Here is a 14,973-nt window from a genome sequence, read left to right as displayed (position 1 = left end):
TATAAATTCTAAAAAAATCATATGATTTACATAAATACATAAATAAATATGGAAATATATTTAGAAGGATTACATCTATATCAGATTGTTTTTTGGGAAGGGGAGAGGTAAGGGAGAGAGGAAGAAAAATTTGAGAGTTCAGCCATAAAAATTTAAAAAAAAAAAATGAGCAAGAAATGGAAGAAAACCTTGACCATAGAAAGCTAGTATGGTGACAGGAAAGATTAAAACACCAGCTCAAATGAGGACAAAATGTCCATAGAGGAAATCTCAAAGAGTGATATGAATTGGTCTCAAGCCCAAAAAAAGTTTCTTGGAAGTGATCATAAAAGACTTTAAAAATCAAATTAAAAAAATGAAAAAAGAAATGAGAGGTACGCAAGAGAGAGTAAACAGCTTGGAAAATGAAGGGAAAAAATTGACTGAAGAAAAATAATTCCTTAAAAATACAATTGGCCAAATGGAAAAAAAAAAAAAAAATCTGATGTGGGTGTGGTCCCTTTAAGAATTGACGTATTCTTTTCTTTCTGATTCCCAACTCCTCTTAGTTGATATTATCAATCAAGGACCTTTTGATTCACAAATCCTGGCCCCTTTGAATTCCAATAAAAGATCCCTGTCCCAGCCCCACCTGGACCTGAGACAACGTGGGACTACACCCACAGGTCCCTCTAGCTAAATCTCTCATTTTAAAAGGGGCAAAGCTGGGACCCCCTCTTTGCAGAGATCCCAAACATGCCAGCCTTACGCCTGGCATGTCAGGTCCTCAATCCACTGGACCCTCTGTCTGGTACCCTTCTTATCTTTACCTTCACCTATTTCCTTAACTATATTTTAACCTTACTTCCAAACCCCATAATAAACCTCTTTTATCAATCTAGCTTTTCGGGCCAATAAATGATTTTATTGGGGACTCGTGCCATTTCTAGACCTTATTTAGCTCAGTATCATTGCGCCAAATACAATGGGGTTGCAAGGGAGCTCTATTTGACTCCCTATACCCCAAACCTGCCACTTGACTTCAATTAAACCCTAATTTCATTTAGGCACCCCATAGCTAGACCTTATCAAATCCACTGAGGAAAACAACACCTTCAAAAGTAGAATTAATCAAATGGGAAAAGATATAAAAGCTAACTGAAGAAAATCACACATTAAAAAGTAGAACTGGGCAAGTGAAATCTAATGACTCTATGACAGAGCAAGAAGCAGTGAAATAAATGAAAAAGAATGCAAAAAATGGAAGAAAATATGAAATTCATCATTAGAAAAACAGCCAATCTGGGAAACAGATCCAGAAGAGATAGTTTAAAAATTATTGGCCTACCTGAAGGCCATGATTTAAAAAAAAAAAAAAAGACCCTGGATAGCATTCTTCAAGAGATCATCAAGGAAAACTGCCCTGATATTTTAGAAACAGAGGGGAAATACTCCTTGATGAATTCACTGATCACCATTGGAAAGAGATTCCACAAGGAAAATTCTGAGAATTCTTGCCAAACTCCAGAATGATAATCTAGAGGAAAAAACACTGCAAGCTGCCAGACAAAAACAATTCACATATCAAGGAGCAACAGTCAGGATTGCCCAGGATTTAGCAGCTACTACAATAAAGGATTGGAGGGTCTGAAATGCCATATTCTGGAAGGCAAACCTGGGGTTATAGCCAAGAATCACTTAACCAACAACACTTAGCATTGTTTTTCAGGTAAGGCAATGGATCTTCAATGAAATAAAAGACTTTCAATCAATTCCATTGAAAAAACCAAAACCAAGCAGAAAATTTGATCTACAAATACAGAACTCAAGAGAAGTATGGAAAGGCAAACAGGGTTAATCTGTTTTCATTCTTAGATAAGAAAATTATATCTATAACCCTTGAGAACTGTAACTGTCATTGGGGCAGACAGAAGGAGATATCACATGGACAGAAGGTACGGTAGTGAATGAAATCTGATGTGATAATATAAAAGAAAAAGACATTGAGCAGTAGGAAAAGGTCTGTACTGGAAAAAGAGAAAGGGGAGATATAATGGGACAAATTAGATCACATGAAGAGGTGCAAAAGACTTATTGCAATGGAGGGAAAGGGAAGGGATGAGCATTGTCTGAATCTTCATCTCATCAGTTTTGACTCTAAGAGGGAATAATTTAGTCAGTTGGATATAGAAATTTATCTAACCCTATTAAAAAAAGTAAGAAGAAAAAGAGGAAAGAAAGAGGAGGGGCAAAATAGAAGAGAGGATAGAAACTTTAGGAAAAAAGGTAAAGAAGAGGGGGTGATAAGATATTGGTGTGGTGGATTAAAAGAACACTACTAAAAGAAGGGGAAGGGATGATAGGGGTGATAAGATAGGGTGGAAAGTAAAATATAAAAGTACATACGGGGAGAAAATAGTGTGTAGGAAAATACCAGCTGGTAATCATAACTGTGAATGTGATATGTTGTTTGCAAGAAACACTTATGGAAATACACACAGATTAAATGTAAAAGGTTGGAACAGAATTTATTACGCGTCAGCTGAAGTAAAAAAAAAAAAAAAAAGCAGAGGTAGCAATTATGATCTCAGATTTTTTTAAAAAAGTAAAAATATTAAAAGAGATAAGGAAGGAAAGTATACCTTGGTAAAGAGTATTGTAAAAATTAAGTGATAATTATGCTAAATGTATATGCATCGAGTGGTAGAGCAGCCAGATTCCTAGAGAAGATTTTAAGTCAGTTACAGGAAGAAATAGACAGCAAAACTATTCTAGTCGGGGACCTCAACCTTTCCCTGTCAGAATCAGACAAATCTAATCACAAAATAAACAAGAAAGAATCTAGGGAGGTTATTAGAATCCTAGAAAACCTAGATATGATTTGGGCATAAAGGATGATATCATAAACAAATTAGAACATGGGATAATTTACCTATCAACTCTTTGGAGAAGGGAGGAATTTATGACCAAAGAAGAACTAGAGAACATTTATGAAAGGCAAAAAGGACAACTTTGATTACATTAATTAAAAAGTTTTTGCACAAACAAAACCAATAGAAACAAAATTAAAAGGAAAGTACAAAGTTGGGAAAAAATCTTTATAGCTAGTGTTTCTGATAAATGTTTCATTTCTAAAATATAATGAAGTGTATCAAATTTATAAGAATACAAATCATTCCCCAAATGATAAATGGTCAAAAGAGATGAATAGACAATTTTCGGATGATGGAAATAAAGCCATCTATAGTTGTATGAAAAAAATGCTCTAAATCACTATAAATTACAGAAATACAAATTAAAATATCTCCGAGGAATCACCTCACACCTTATAGATTGACTAAGATGACAGGAAAAGATAATGATAAATATTAGAGGGAATGTGGGAAACTGGAATGCTAATGCATTGTTGGTGGGGTTGTGAAATGATTTAACCATTCTGTAGAGAAATCTGGAACTATGCTGAACAAATTGTCAAGCTGTGTATGCTTTTGATCCAGTAGAGTCTCTACTGGGTTTTCAAGGAAATCATAAAGAAAGGAAAAGGACCCACATGTGCAAAAATGTTTGTAGCAGCTCTTTTTGTGGAAGAAAAGAATTGGAAAATGAGTAGATGCCCATCAATTGGGGAATGGCTGAATAAGTTATGCTATATACAGGTAATGGAAATATTGTTGCTGTATAAAAAGTGATGAAGAGACTGATTTTAGAAAGACCTGGAAAGATTTATATGAAATGATTCTGAACAAAACCAGCAGAACCAGGAATACATTGTACACAATAACAGCAAGAATGTGTGATGATCAACTATGAAAGACTTGGTTCTTCTCAGTGTTTTAGTGACATAAAGCAAACCCAATAGACTGGACAGAGAATGCCAGAGAAATTCTCTGCATCCAGAGAAAGAAATAAGGAGACTGAATGTAAATCAACACATGCTATGTTTCTGTTTTTTTTTTTTTTTCTCTCCCATGGATTTTCCTTTTTGTCCTGATTTTTCTCCCCCAAGATGATTCATAAAGCAATGTGTATTATTTTTTTTAAATGCTTGCAAATCTTATATTTAAATTTCCATTTATTCCTTTGAAGGATTATACTGAGTTTTTAAAGGTGTTTTTGTTGAACTTTTTTATTTTAAAATAACATAAATGTAAGACCTCTGCTCCTTTAATGTGGTAATTACTAAATCTTGTGTGATTTTGACTATAGTTCCATGATATTTGAATGATTTTGATGAGATTTGTGGCAGTGCAGAGAATTGTGGAAATCCCATTTTGGTCTGAGGTGCAGGTTCCTCTTGAAAGAATTCACAAACCCGAAATATTAATGGCAAAAATAGAAGTTTATTGTTGGCTAGGAAGCCAGTTTTGCTAAGAGACTGACTTCTTTAGTGGCAAGGTCCTATTAGGGAAATGGAGGCTGGCACTGAGAAGAGAATGTCTTCTCAATGGGCAGGGTCCTGACCACTATGCCAAAGAGGCAGAGCAAGCTGCTTTGGATCTTCTGCAAAGAAACGAGTAAAAGGAAACCTATTTTACGAGTAGCTCTTGGGGAGGGGTGGGGTGTTGGGGCAGCCTGAGCTGATCAGATCTGGAATTCTCAATTGAATGAGAATTTGGAATTTCCTGAATTTCCAAAAGATCAATGGGAGTTGATTTGCTCTTGAATAATGTTGCTTGTCTCATCCTGGGAGGATGGGCCCTCTCTAGACACCTTGGGGCCTGGGAGATCCTATTCTCTCAGATCAAAAACGTACACAATTTCAGAGTGTTAATTTTACAGATTAAAGGGAACATGATTTCACACTCCTCCCCTCCCCCTGTCAATTTCTTTTTTGCTGCTTGAAGCATTTTCTCTTAACTTCAGAGCCCTAAAATTTAGCTGTAATATTCCTAAGAATTTTCTTTTTTTGGATTTCCTTTAGTTGATATTCAGTAGATTCTTTCAAATTCTATTCAATATTGAGGCAGTTTTCCTTGTTAGTTTTTTTAAAAAATATTTTGTTGGAGTTCTGCAGAGATTTGGAGTTTAAAATTGTCTTTTTATAAGAAGTCTGAGGCTGGGGCTTCTATTCAATGCCCCCAGACCTAGATTTCCATTTAAAAAGAGAGTACTTATCTTGAAGTTTCAAGCCACTCAATAGAAATATCAGGTCGAGATCTCCAACTGAATGAATGAACTACTGGGAGTGGTCCTGGGCTAATCCTCAACTCAATGGAGAATTCAACTAGTCCCTGGCAAGATTTCCATCTGAATGAGACCACTTAACTGCCCTGAAGGATTGGTCTCTGTCAGGGGAGAGTTTCAGAGTTCACTTGCTTCCCCCAAAAGTCAAGGGGTACAGTTTTAGGGTTCACCCCATCAGTATTGCTGTTCAGTGTCCTTCCTACTGGAATTGATACTTCTCAGGGATTCCAATCCCTCTTAACCAAAAGTGTCCTCTTGAATTATGACCCAGAAATTGCTATAAGCAAGGGAGGTACCAAATAGCATTTGGTCCTGCATACAGTGCTTGAGTTAGAGATGATGAGAGGATAATTATCCTCTCATCATCTCTAACTCAAGAACTCCTGGAGATGTTGTTTCTGTCACTACTACCTTGTCCCACCACTGATGTTTCATTAGTAGTCCTTGGTCAGCATCCTCCCCATGTCACAGACTTCCCTTTCAAACCTCTTATGTTGTGTTGACTGGAAGAATATCTCACTCTCACCTTTTGTTGATTCTGTTACTCCAGAATTTGAATTGAAGTATTGTTTTAAAGTTTTTGGAAGGAAATGCTGGGAGACCTCAGTCAATTACTTTCTCTATTCTTCCATCTTGCCTTTGGCCCTGGAAGTTTGATCATTTTCTTCTGTAAATCCTCTACCTAATCTGTTCCAATGATCATCAGCTGTGTTTAAACCAATACCAAATTAATTTATCCTATAAATCATGCTGAATGGAGAAAGGCAGGGAGAGAAAAAAAGGAAAGAGGAAAAGATTGAAAGAGGAGATGAACAATGTCTCTCTTCTTCTCTCCCACTCTTTTGTCATGGCATCTAAAAACAGAATTAGACTTGTCCTATCTAGAAGCTTCTTGTGGAAAAGACACCCATGGAAAGAAGGTGGGAGGATTACAGATTTTTTTTTCTATTTTTCCACCCCTAATCTTTTTTTTAATGATTGATATTTCAGGATTCGGAAAGGTTAAATAACTTGCCTTAGTTCTAACAATAACAATTGCATCCAGTACAATTCAGGATTCCTGATTCCAAATGTTCTTTCTTCTTTATATTGGTATTGGAGACATTGTGTTCAGGGACCCAACAGAAAGGTGACCACAAGTTCTTCAATGAAGGGGAAAGGGACAAGCAATTATTATGCACCTTCTCTGTGCAAACACTGTGCTAAGCACTTTTAAATATCATCTCATGTGATCTTCACAATATCTTGCAAGATAAGGGCTATTATTATTCCATTTTATAGGCAAGGAAACTAAAAAAAAAGCAAAGGTCAAGTAACATGCAGATGTAAAAAAGAGGATGCAGCTAAGGTTGGATTTGAATTCAGGTCTTCCTGACTCAGAACTACCTGGCTGCCTACTAGCCTGATAAACTCCATTAAGACATTTGTGTCTGTCCTTCTGCTACAGTTTGTTCTTGAATGAGTACCTTTCCCTCTCTGATACTCTGATAAAATTACCTCTTTTATCAAATGATGAGATGGGTCTAGATCTATTCTGAAGCCCCTCCAGCTCTGACATTCATGACGTGCTCAAAGAACTTGCCAAAGTTCCTGAACTAAGATAATTGTAGAGCTAAAAGCGGAACCCTAATATCCTGACTGGGAATCTAGGTTGTCAATTCTATGGCATAAATGAAACCAGGCTGAACTCTAGGGATAGAAAGGATTTTATGATCTCTCCTGATCCTTGTAAGCAATGGTGATTCTGGTGGTTAGAGAGACATGCTGGAGATTCAAGTTCATCCAGACTAGTGGAGGAAACTTAGATATATGTAGAAAGAATATGGATTCACAGTTTTACAACCCTTATGTTTTCCAAAGCTTCAGGAAACTCATGGCTTTGCTTTCCTATATAATAGTAATTTCAACTTTTCATCCAAAGACTCCATTTCTCCAAAGAACTTTTTGACTATGAACTCATTTGCTCCTAGATGGATAAAATTCCCCCTCTGTCTCACTAGGAAGTTAAGGCCTAGAAGCATTGAATGATTTGATCAGTGACAGTTACTTAACTGAAGGGTGGTGGAGAAGTTTAATCAAAACCCATTTTTTCTTGATGTCCATAAATACAATAGAATTAAGTACTTTGTAAGTGCCCAGTCTTGGGTTTTGTACCTGCTCCAGAGAGTTTCCACAAACACAAAAACATACCCAGCCTCAATTATTACTGATACTCATATACTTAGTTAGTGTCAGGGAGAATGAGCAATGACCACTCTATCAATGCAGGGATAGGGAGAAGTTTATTATAAGGAAAATTCAGAAAAAAGAACAGGATGCCCACAAAGAAGCTTCAGATGTGGAGAATGGATCCAGGTGTAGGGAAGAGAAACTTCATGGACACCAGTAAATCAAGTGTGTTTTATCTCATCTAGTGCAAATCCAACACAGGAGCCCTGGTCTCTTCTGTTGGGGGTCCTTCAAATAGGAAAAAAATTTGAAGAGAGGAAATGCTTCTGTCAGGAGCAAATTTGGGCTAGGATAAATCTGTGATTTTACATCTTTGAGACTCTCAGATTCATAGTTCTACATTTCCAGGATTTGCAGATTCTAGATTCTAAGATTCCAAAATTTTACATTCATAAAAAATATACTGGAAAATCCAGAAAATTAAAGGTAGATAGGCCTTACCTACTTGAAGATAGGATTGGTCTCTTTTGAGAAAGTTTACAATTTAAGATGCAGTGTAAGTCCATGGATTAATAGTTCTGAAAGGAAACAAACACATATCTCAGACTGGGGAAGCCAATGTGAAACAGAGGGTCCCAAGAATAAGTCTCTAGTTTTACCTTTGGGAACTTTGAAAAATCAGTTTTAAAGTATTCTAGGATAAAGGATCATGAAGAAGCCAGAATTGTTATTGAATGGATCACAACCTTTTCTCTAGGTTTAAATGGAGAAAGCCCAGTTTCATCAGAGAAGGTACTAATAAACTACGCTCAGTTGAGTTTCTCTGCAACCCAATCTGAATGTTCTTATAGCATTATCGATTAGAGGTAGAGATCACTTTACACAATATATAGTCTAATCAATCCCCTGAATTTTTAAATGGGAAAATTGAAGCTGTCCACAGAGGGCTGGGGCTAGATGAAAAGGAAAAGCAGAGCTCAAATAATGAGATCCCAGGCTTGTATCCATTTTGGGTGAAAAATTCTTAAATGTCAAATGTGACACTATGAAGATGGGGAAAAATCATCTGAGCAATCCAATCACTTGTGGACAGAAAGGAAGAATGTTAGATCAGAAACTTACCAGCCACATCATGTATCAAGGTAACATCCAGATTACCGAGGATCTCATTAAGCAGAGGGCAGATCTAAAACACAAGCACAGAAAGAAATGTGAGATGAATGGGCCAGTACACAGAACGGAAGGGAGATGACCTTCCGGTTCTGTGTACTGGCCCGTCTCATCATGGAGGAATCTGGACCTGGAGAGATTGTTAATAGACAGATAGAAGATTAGTGAACATCAGAACTGGAAGTGTCATTAGAATATATCAATGTTAGAACCCAAAGGGATTTCAGAAACTATTTCAATCCTTTCATTTTACAGTTGAGGATTCTGAAGCTCAGAAAAAGGTAGACAGCAAGTTAGTAGCAGTTAGGATCCCATCCCATCCCACCCATTGAGACAACATGGTATAGTAGATGCTGGACAATCAGGAAAACCAGGGTTTAAATCCCACTTCTGCATTTCCACACTTACTTCTTTCTGAATTAGATGTGGAAGTTGTTCAATCAGAGTTTTTGTCACTGTGTTTATAAGTTCTTGCAATAGAGATGGTGCAACCCTGGAAAAGGGAAGGAACACATGAATGGGTAACTAACAAGTTGGAGTGGGAGCAGGATGTAAGGTTGAGTCTGATTTCATTGGTGGGAAATTCCTTGTACTGGAGCCTGCAGTGGAACAGGTCAAAAGAGGGAAGACAGAAGCTCATTTCTCATCACCAAGCCCATATGGGTATTGACTGGTAAGATCAGGGCCCAAAAGAATTGATCTTTGATGACTCACCCTTCCAGAAGAGTGATTTTTAAGCTGCCAGGGTCATGCTTACAATCCCCAATAACCAAGTGGATTTTTCCATCTTTATCTCTCACTGCGATGACTTCCACTATGATATTCAGTTTAACATCCAGCTTAAGAAGTTCACCAGTCAGGAATCTAAACAAGAAAAAAAAAAGAATAAAGAGAGTTTGGGGGACAGAGACAGAGACAAATAGAGACAGAGATAGACAGAGGCAGAGAGATAGAGACAGATATGGACAGAGAGAATCAGAGAGCCCAAGAGTAAATACACACACATACACACACACACACACACACACACACACACACACACACACACAGAGAGAGAGAGAGAGAAAGAGAGAGAGAGACAGACAGACAGACAGAGACAGACAGAGAGACAGAGAGACACACAGAGAGAAGAATAAACAGAGACAGAGAATCTAGAGATACAGACAGACAGAAAAAGGAGGGAGAAAACCCCTCTACTGGCCACTCCAAACCAGCAGTGGGATTGTGGTTATAGAGAGCCCCAACTCTGTTCACATGTAGACTTTGCCTTTATGAAGTACTCAGTACATTCCAAAGAACTCACACATCCAATTTTACAGCCAAATCTCCCAAATGCCCTGTGATGGTCAGGGATTATTATGCCCATTGTGCAGGTGAAGAAATTGAAAGTCAGAACAAAAAGAGGTTAGCACAATGCTATCTCTGTGCAGACTCCCACCACCGGGGAAAAATAGAATGACAACTCGATCCTGAAATTGCATGGTGTCCAGGAAGGGAGCAATTCTTGCACTCAGACCCACTCATTTGACTGTCAGAGTTAGAAAGGAGCTGGTCAAGACCCTATTTTATGGAGGAGAAAACTGAGACATAGAAAGTACTCATGAGTTTCCCAAGGTCCTGTTACTAGTAAGGGGCAGAGCAAACATTCAAAGTCAAGTCTCCTGACCCAAAGTCCTGTTCCACCCGGTCCCACTGGTTTCAACTTTCCTACTTCAGAACTGTCAGAATAGGTATGAAAGGGGCAGGTCATGGGGAGCCAGAGATGACTAGGGCCTCAGCCATAATATAGGATCTCGGTCTCTAATTGCCACAGGAATAGTTTGGAGAAGACATAGAAGATGAAATAAACATCCCTCAAGGGAATGATGGAGGAAGCCAGGAACTTCTCTTAAAATAAAAGATTCTCAATATAAACTTATGGTTAATTAAAGTTGGAACCATGCCCTGATAGACCCTCGGTCCTAAAAATGTACATGACGTGGAGTGATTATACTTTCCAATTTACCAGCTCACCTGACGTCTTTTATACCCTGAATAAGCTTAAGATCCTTTGGGATTCAGGCCCCTTGTGCTACTTCCTTCCCTCATTCTCTGAACAAGGCCTTCCAGGCTCTCAAATGTCACTCACGTTTTCAGTTCCAGGACCATTCCAAGAGGGATCGTTACAAAAAGTCGGTGTCCATCAGGAGATTGTTCTAGCCCGAGTTCCAGGAGGACAGGATTGGTGACATTGATCCTGCACAGAGAAGTCACAATGCAATGAAACTCTGTTAAACTTATAACCTTTAGAGCAAGGGAGGGGAATATCTATATAATGCCCACAAAATTATTTGCCAAGGCAACTGCAGGTGATGATGAGCTGAAAGCAAAGTACAATAACTTGCCACGGCTTGAGTTCTATAAGTTGATGATTTTGTATGGCCCATGAATGTTATAAATATCCAAATGGCCCCTGGCAGAACAAAAGGTTACCTACCTACCCTTGGTTTAGAAGATGAACCACACCTTGAATCCCAAACCAAACCATTCCAGAACAATTCTCAGTTTAGAGGATAGAGTTAGATTTACATAAATTCTGAACCTTGGCATTGGCTTTCAGCTGGAGCTCTGTTCAGCAAACTCCACTAGTTGCATCTAGAATCAAAATACTAGCTCTTCTGTTAACTCCAAAGGTCCTTCAGCCTAACCGCAACCCACCTTTCCAAGTCTTTGGTTCAGTTAAACGTGCCTGCTTGCTATTGCTTACCCATAATAGTCCATTTCCCATCTCGTGCCCCTTCATTGGCTGTCTTCCATGCCTGGAAGACTCCCCCATCTCACTACCACCACCACCTCCAATTCTTTGTTTCCTTCAAAAGTTTATTCAAGTCACTCTTCTTAATTCTAATGCCTTCTTTCTTTTAACTATTTCCTTCTTCTCCTGCAAATAACATGGGTTTACATATTTGTTCGCTTGTTATCTCTCCCATTAGATTATAATCTCCTGATTCAGGACAGTTCCAATGGTTGTGACAAAGAAAACCATCTGCACCCAGAGGGAGAACAGTGGGAACTGAATGTGGACCACAACATAGTATTTTCACTCTTTTTGTTGTTGTTTGCTTGCATTTGGTTTTCTTTCTCATTTTTTTACTTTTTGATCTGACTTTTCTTGTGCAGCATGATAAATGCAGAAATATGTATAGAAGAATTGCACATGTTTAACATATATTGAATCACTTGCTGTCTAGGGGAGGGGGTGGAAAGAAGGGGAAATTATATTCCCTTATATATAAAACACAAAGTTTTGGAAGGGTGAATGTTGAAAATCATCCATGCATATAATTTGAAAATAAAAAACTTTAATTCAGAAAAAAACAAAACCAAAAAAGATTATGATCTCCTTGAAGGCAGGAATCTTTTGCCTCTTTTTGTATTTCCACTACTTAGCACAGACAGTATCTGGCATTTAGTCTCTTAATAAATGCCTATTAACTGATTTTCTTTTTGAATCCTATTCTCTCCCTAACTAGTGCCTTCCTTATCCCATCCTACCAAAAAAAAAAATTAAATATTTTGGAGTATAGCAAAATTTCACATTTTACCAATTTATTAATATCAAGTTATACAACAATTTACTTTGTACATATTATTCATGTATAGGTTGTCTCACCCTATGGATTAAAAGTTTGTCAGAATGGTGTCATTTTGGGGAGTATCTTCATTGTCTCGCATGATCCCTGGCACATAGTAGTAACTATTGCTCATTTGTTGATATCCTGACTAATTAATACCATTGACTAATATCTAATTGGGAATGGGGGGAAGGGAGAATCTTATAATCAAGAAGCATACTTATGCTCACACTCAGCACCTAGTCTTCCCTCCCCTCAGCACCTAATCTATAGATTTCTTGTAGGCTCAAAAAATTTTAGAATTCAAAGTCACTTTAATGATTATTTAATCCAACTCCCTCACTTTACAAATTGAAAAACTGAGGCTCCGAGAGGTTAAATTAGTTTGTCCAAGGTCTTCATTAGACCTATTGGATCTCAGGTCTTCCTCTCTAAGTACCAGAGGATGAAAAACTTCTCTGCTCGGTTTTCTCTGCTATCTGTGCCACTAAAAAGTGAAAAGACCTTCCTAACCTCCCCTCATGTTCTTTCTAGCTCTTTCCTTAAGGATATCTAATATGCTGCTCTAACAAAGACCTCATTTCCTCATTAAGGTTGGGTTTAATAACCCATTGAAGAAACTCACGAAATTAAATCCTGTAGTCCTGGAATTATTGAGGTTAGTTTGGGTAGTAAACCTCCAATGAGACCTCCTGATGAACCTCCCACAGATTTCAGGGTATCCAAGATGGGAAGATTTTGGAGAATACCAAGCACATTTGCTTTGTGAAGTCCATTTGTTAGACCTGGAATGGAATGATAGGATTTAAATCTACAAGGGACTTGAGACTTCATTTAGCTCAAACCCTTTATTTTATAGAGGAAGGAATTTGAGTTGTAAACTCCTCAAGAATAGCAATTGGCAGAGCTGGGACGCAAACCCAATTCTCTGACTATAAATCCAGGGTTCTTTCCATGACTCTACATTGCCCTTGTGTCCTGTTGAGTGGCCAGTTGTACTTAGGATTGACTTTGAGTTACTTTTATACACAAAGTGCAAGGACTTCCGTAAAGCTCACAGAACAGTATGTCTAATAGAGAATGGCTTGATCTTTTGCTTATACCTACAAGTTGGGCTTTCCCATCTTCCAAATACCATCTCCCTCTCCATCTCCCCTGTAACTCCCCTCACTTTCCCAAAACACTTAAGCCCATTTCAGTTTTTATAAGGAGAATCTTTTATTTGTCGGAATGTCTTAAGATAGAATAGGCTTCTCTGGATGTCATGAATTTTCCTTGCCTTGGATATCAGAGGAAAGATTCATGCTTCAGAATTGGGTTGGATTAGATTGAGTCTTCTTAAACTTTTTCTGTTTGTAATCCTTTTATGTCTGAAGATTTTTTACATGAGCCCAGGTGTATAGGTATATAAAACAATTGTACAAATCAAACATTAGCTGAGAAATCATAATTTTGTGACCTCCATGTTCAGCTACGTGACTCCATATAGAGTTGTGACACAGTTTAACAAGCTTTAGATTAGATGACCCTTGAGGTGCCTTCCTTAGAGCATTCTAGAATTCCACTTTTTCTTTCCACAGCAATTGCCTAAACTGATAGCATAACTTACCACCTAATAAGCCTGAGAGGAGATCTGGTTGGGTAAGAGACCCAGGGCTGTTCAGGACATTAGGAGGATGCACAGGGATGGCTTCAAGTTGGGCTGAACTCTGTGTGAGCAGGCCATAGAAGAGAACGAGTCCCCAAATCTGAAGCATCTTCTTTACTCCTGATTTACAAAGAGCCAACATTAATCAGAACAGAGACAGAAGGACCATGAACCTCCTGGGTTTAATAGGAAACTTTTGGTGGGGGATAATGGGGGAGAGAGGATGACAGGCATCAAAAGAACAAACATGTTAGACAATTAAAAAAAATACTTAACTACAAAGTGAAAACTAAATTGTCCTTTCAGACCCAATTGTGATAGTATACAATCTCTAACCAGATTAACTATTGCTATTATTCAAACAAAAATAAATTTAAAGATTTAAATTAATATGATCAAGAATAAAGAGAAGAAATGCCTTTCCTTGCCCTACCCAGGGGTTTATACCAATGGTTCCTTAGAACAATGGTTCCTTATTTTCTTCAATGGGTCCCCAAGAAGTCTGTTTGAGGGAGAATAATGGGATGAGATTGCCTTCTTTAGGTTAGACCTATGCCCCACACATCATTTCTATTTTGTTACTTCATTTATATAGGAACCTCTCAAATATATCTCAGCTTTTCTGGAATTCCTACTTTTGTCCTGTACAAAGCTTCAGTACTAACATCACTATATTTCTCCTTTGTGCAAGGTACCGATTTGATTTGCTTTGTACTAAAACTATTTCCTGTAATCTTGCACAGGTTCTCTTCAAGCATTTGGTAGCACCAAGCTTCTTTTGGGTTTTCTCAAGTTCCAAGATAATCAGAAGAGCACTTAGAATAGTATAATAGAATACTGAACTCCATGGCAGTCAGAAGGTTCTGTATTTTGGTCCCAGGTCTGCTATTAAAGATGTCTATTTTACAGTTCTAAGAGCCATTCCAACTCTGGCATTCAATATATGAGGTTCCTTCTCAATCTAATATTTAATGATTCTAAGTGCTAATACTTTTGGACTTGGACAAATATTGGAAAACCCCATCACAGATTCAAAAATTTGACTTTCCAGCACTTTTATGAAGATACTCAGCAACTAACTAGGTGGCAGTCAAAACAGTCAGTTGGGTAGTTCTGAGTAGAGATAAACTTCAATTTATATTCAGATCATCATGTTAAAGGTATTCTCAACTTAGTGGCTTTATAATTTACCTCAACCATTACTATTAC

The 14,973-nt window shown here is 37.8% G+C and overlaps 1 protein-coding gene across 1 annotated transcript; it reads right to left on the bottom strand.

The window, feature by feature from the left end:
• Nucleotides 1-7,426: 7,426 nt before the first annotated feature.
• Nucleotides 7,427-13,873, bottom strand: LOC127546771 (BPI fold-containing family A member 1-like). The gene is made up of 8 exons (XM_051973718.1): nucleotides 13,726-13,873; nucleotides 12,742-12,901; nucleotides 10,631-10,738; nucleotides 9,217-9,366; nucleotides 8,911-8,995; nucleotides 8,455-8,518; nucleotides 7,834-7,910; nucleotides 7,427-7,620 (listed from the first exon to the last, which is right to left on the bottom strand). The coding sequence occupies exons 1-7, from the start codon at nucleotides 13,871-13,873 to the stop codon at nucleotides 7,870-7,872; spliced, it is 756 nt and encodes a 251-aa protein (XP_051829678.1). The 3' UTR covers nucleotides 7,427-7,620; nucleotides 7,834-7,869.
• Between the last annotated feature and the right edge of the window lie 1,100 nt (nucleotides 13,874-14,973).

This window comes from Antechinus flavipes, chromosome 2, assembly GCF_016432865.1.
Source record: "Antechinus flavipes isolate AdamAnt ecotype Samford, QLD, Australia chromosome 2, AdamAnt_v2, whole genome shotgun sequence".
In the NCBI taxonomy this organism is placed as follows: domain Eukaryota; kingdom Metazoa; phylum Chordata; class Mammalia; order Dasyuromorphia; family Dasyuridae; genus Antechinus; species Antechinus flavipes.
The sequence above is the reverse complement of the archived record's forward strand: the minus strand, read 5'-3'. Positions and strand labels throughout refer to the sequence as shown.

Coding starts and splice junctions, on each gene's coding strand:
- LOC127546771 (XM_051973718.1), bottom strand. CDS start 13,873: ATGCTTCAGATTTGGGGACTCGTTCTCTTCTATGGCCTGCTCACACAG. Junction 10,739..12,741: donor GGACTACAGGATTTAATTTC/GTGAGTTTCTTC, acceptor TTCTCTGTGCAG/GATCAATGTCACCAATCCTG. Junction 8,996..9,216: donor AAAATCACTCTTCTGGAAGG/GTGAGTCATCAA, acceptor TCCCTTTTCCAG/GGTTGCACCATCTCTATTGC.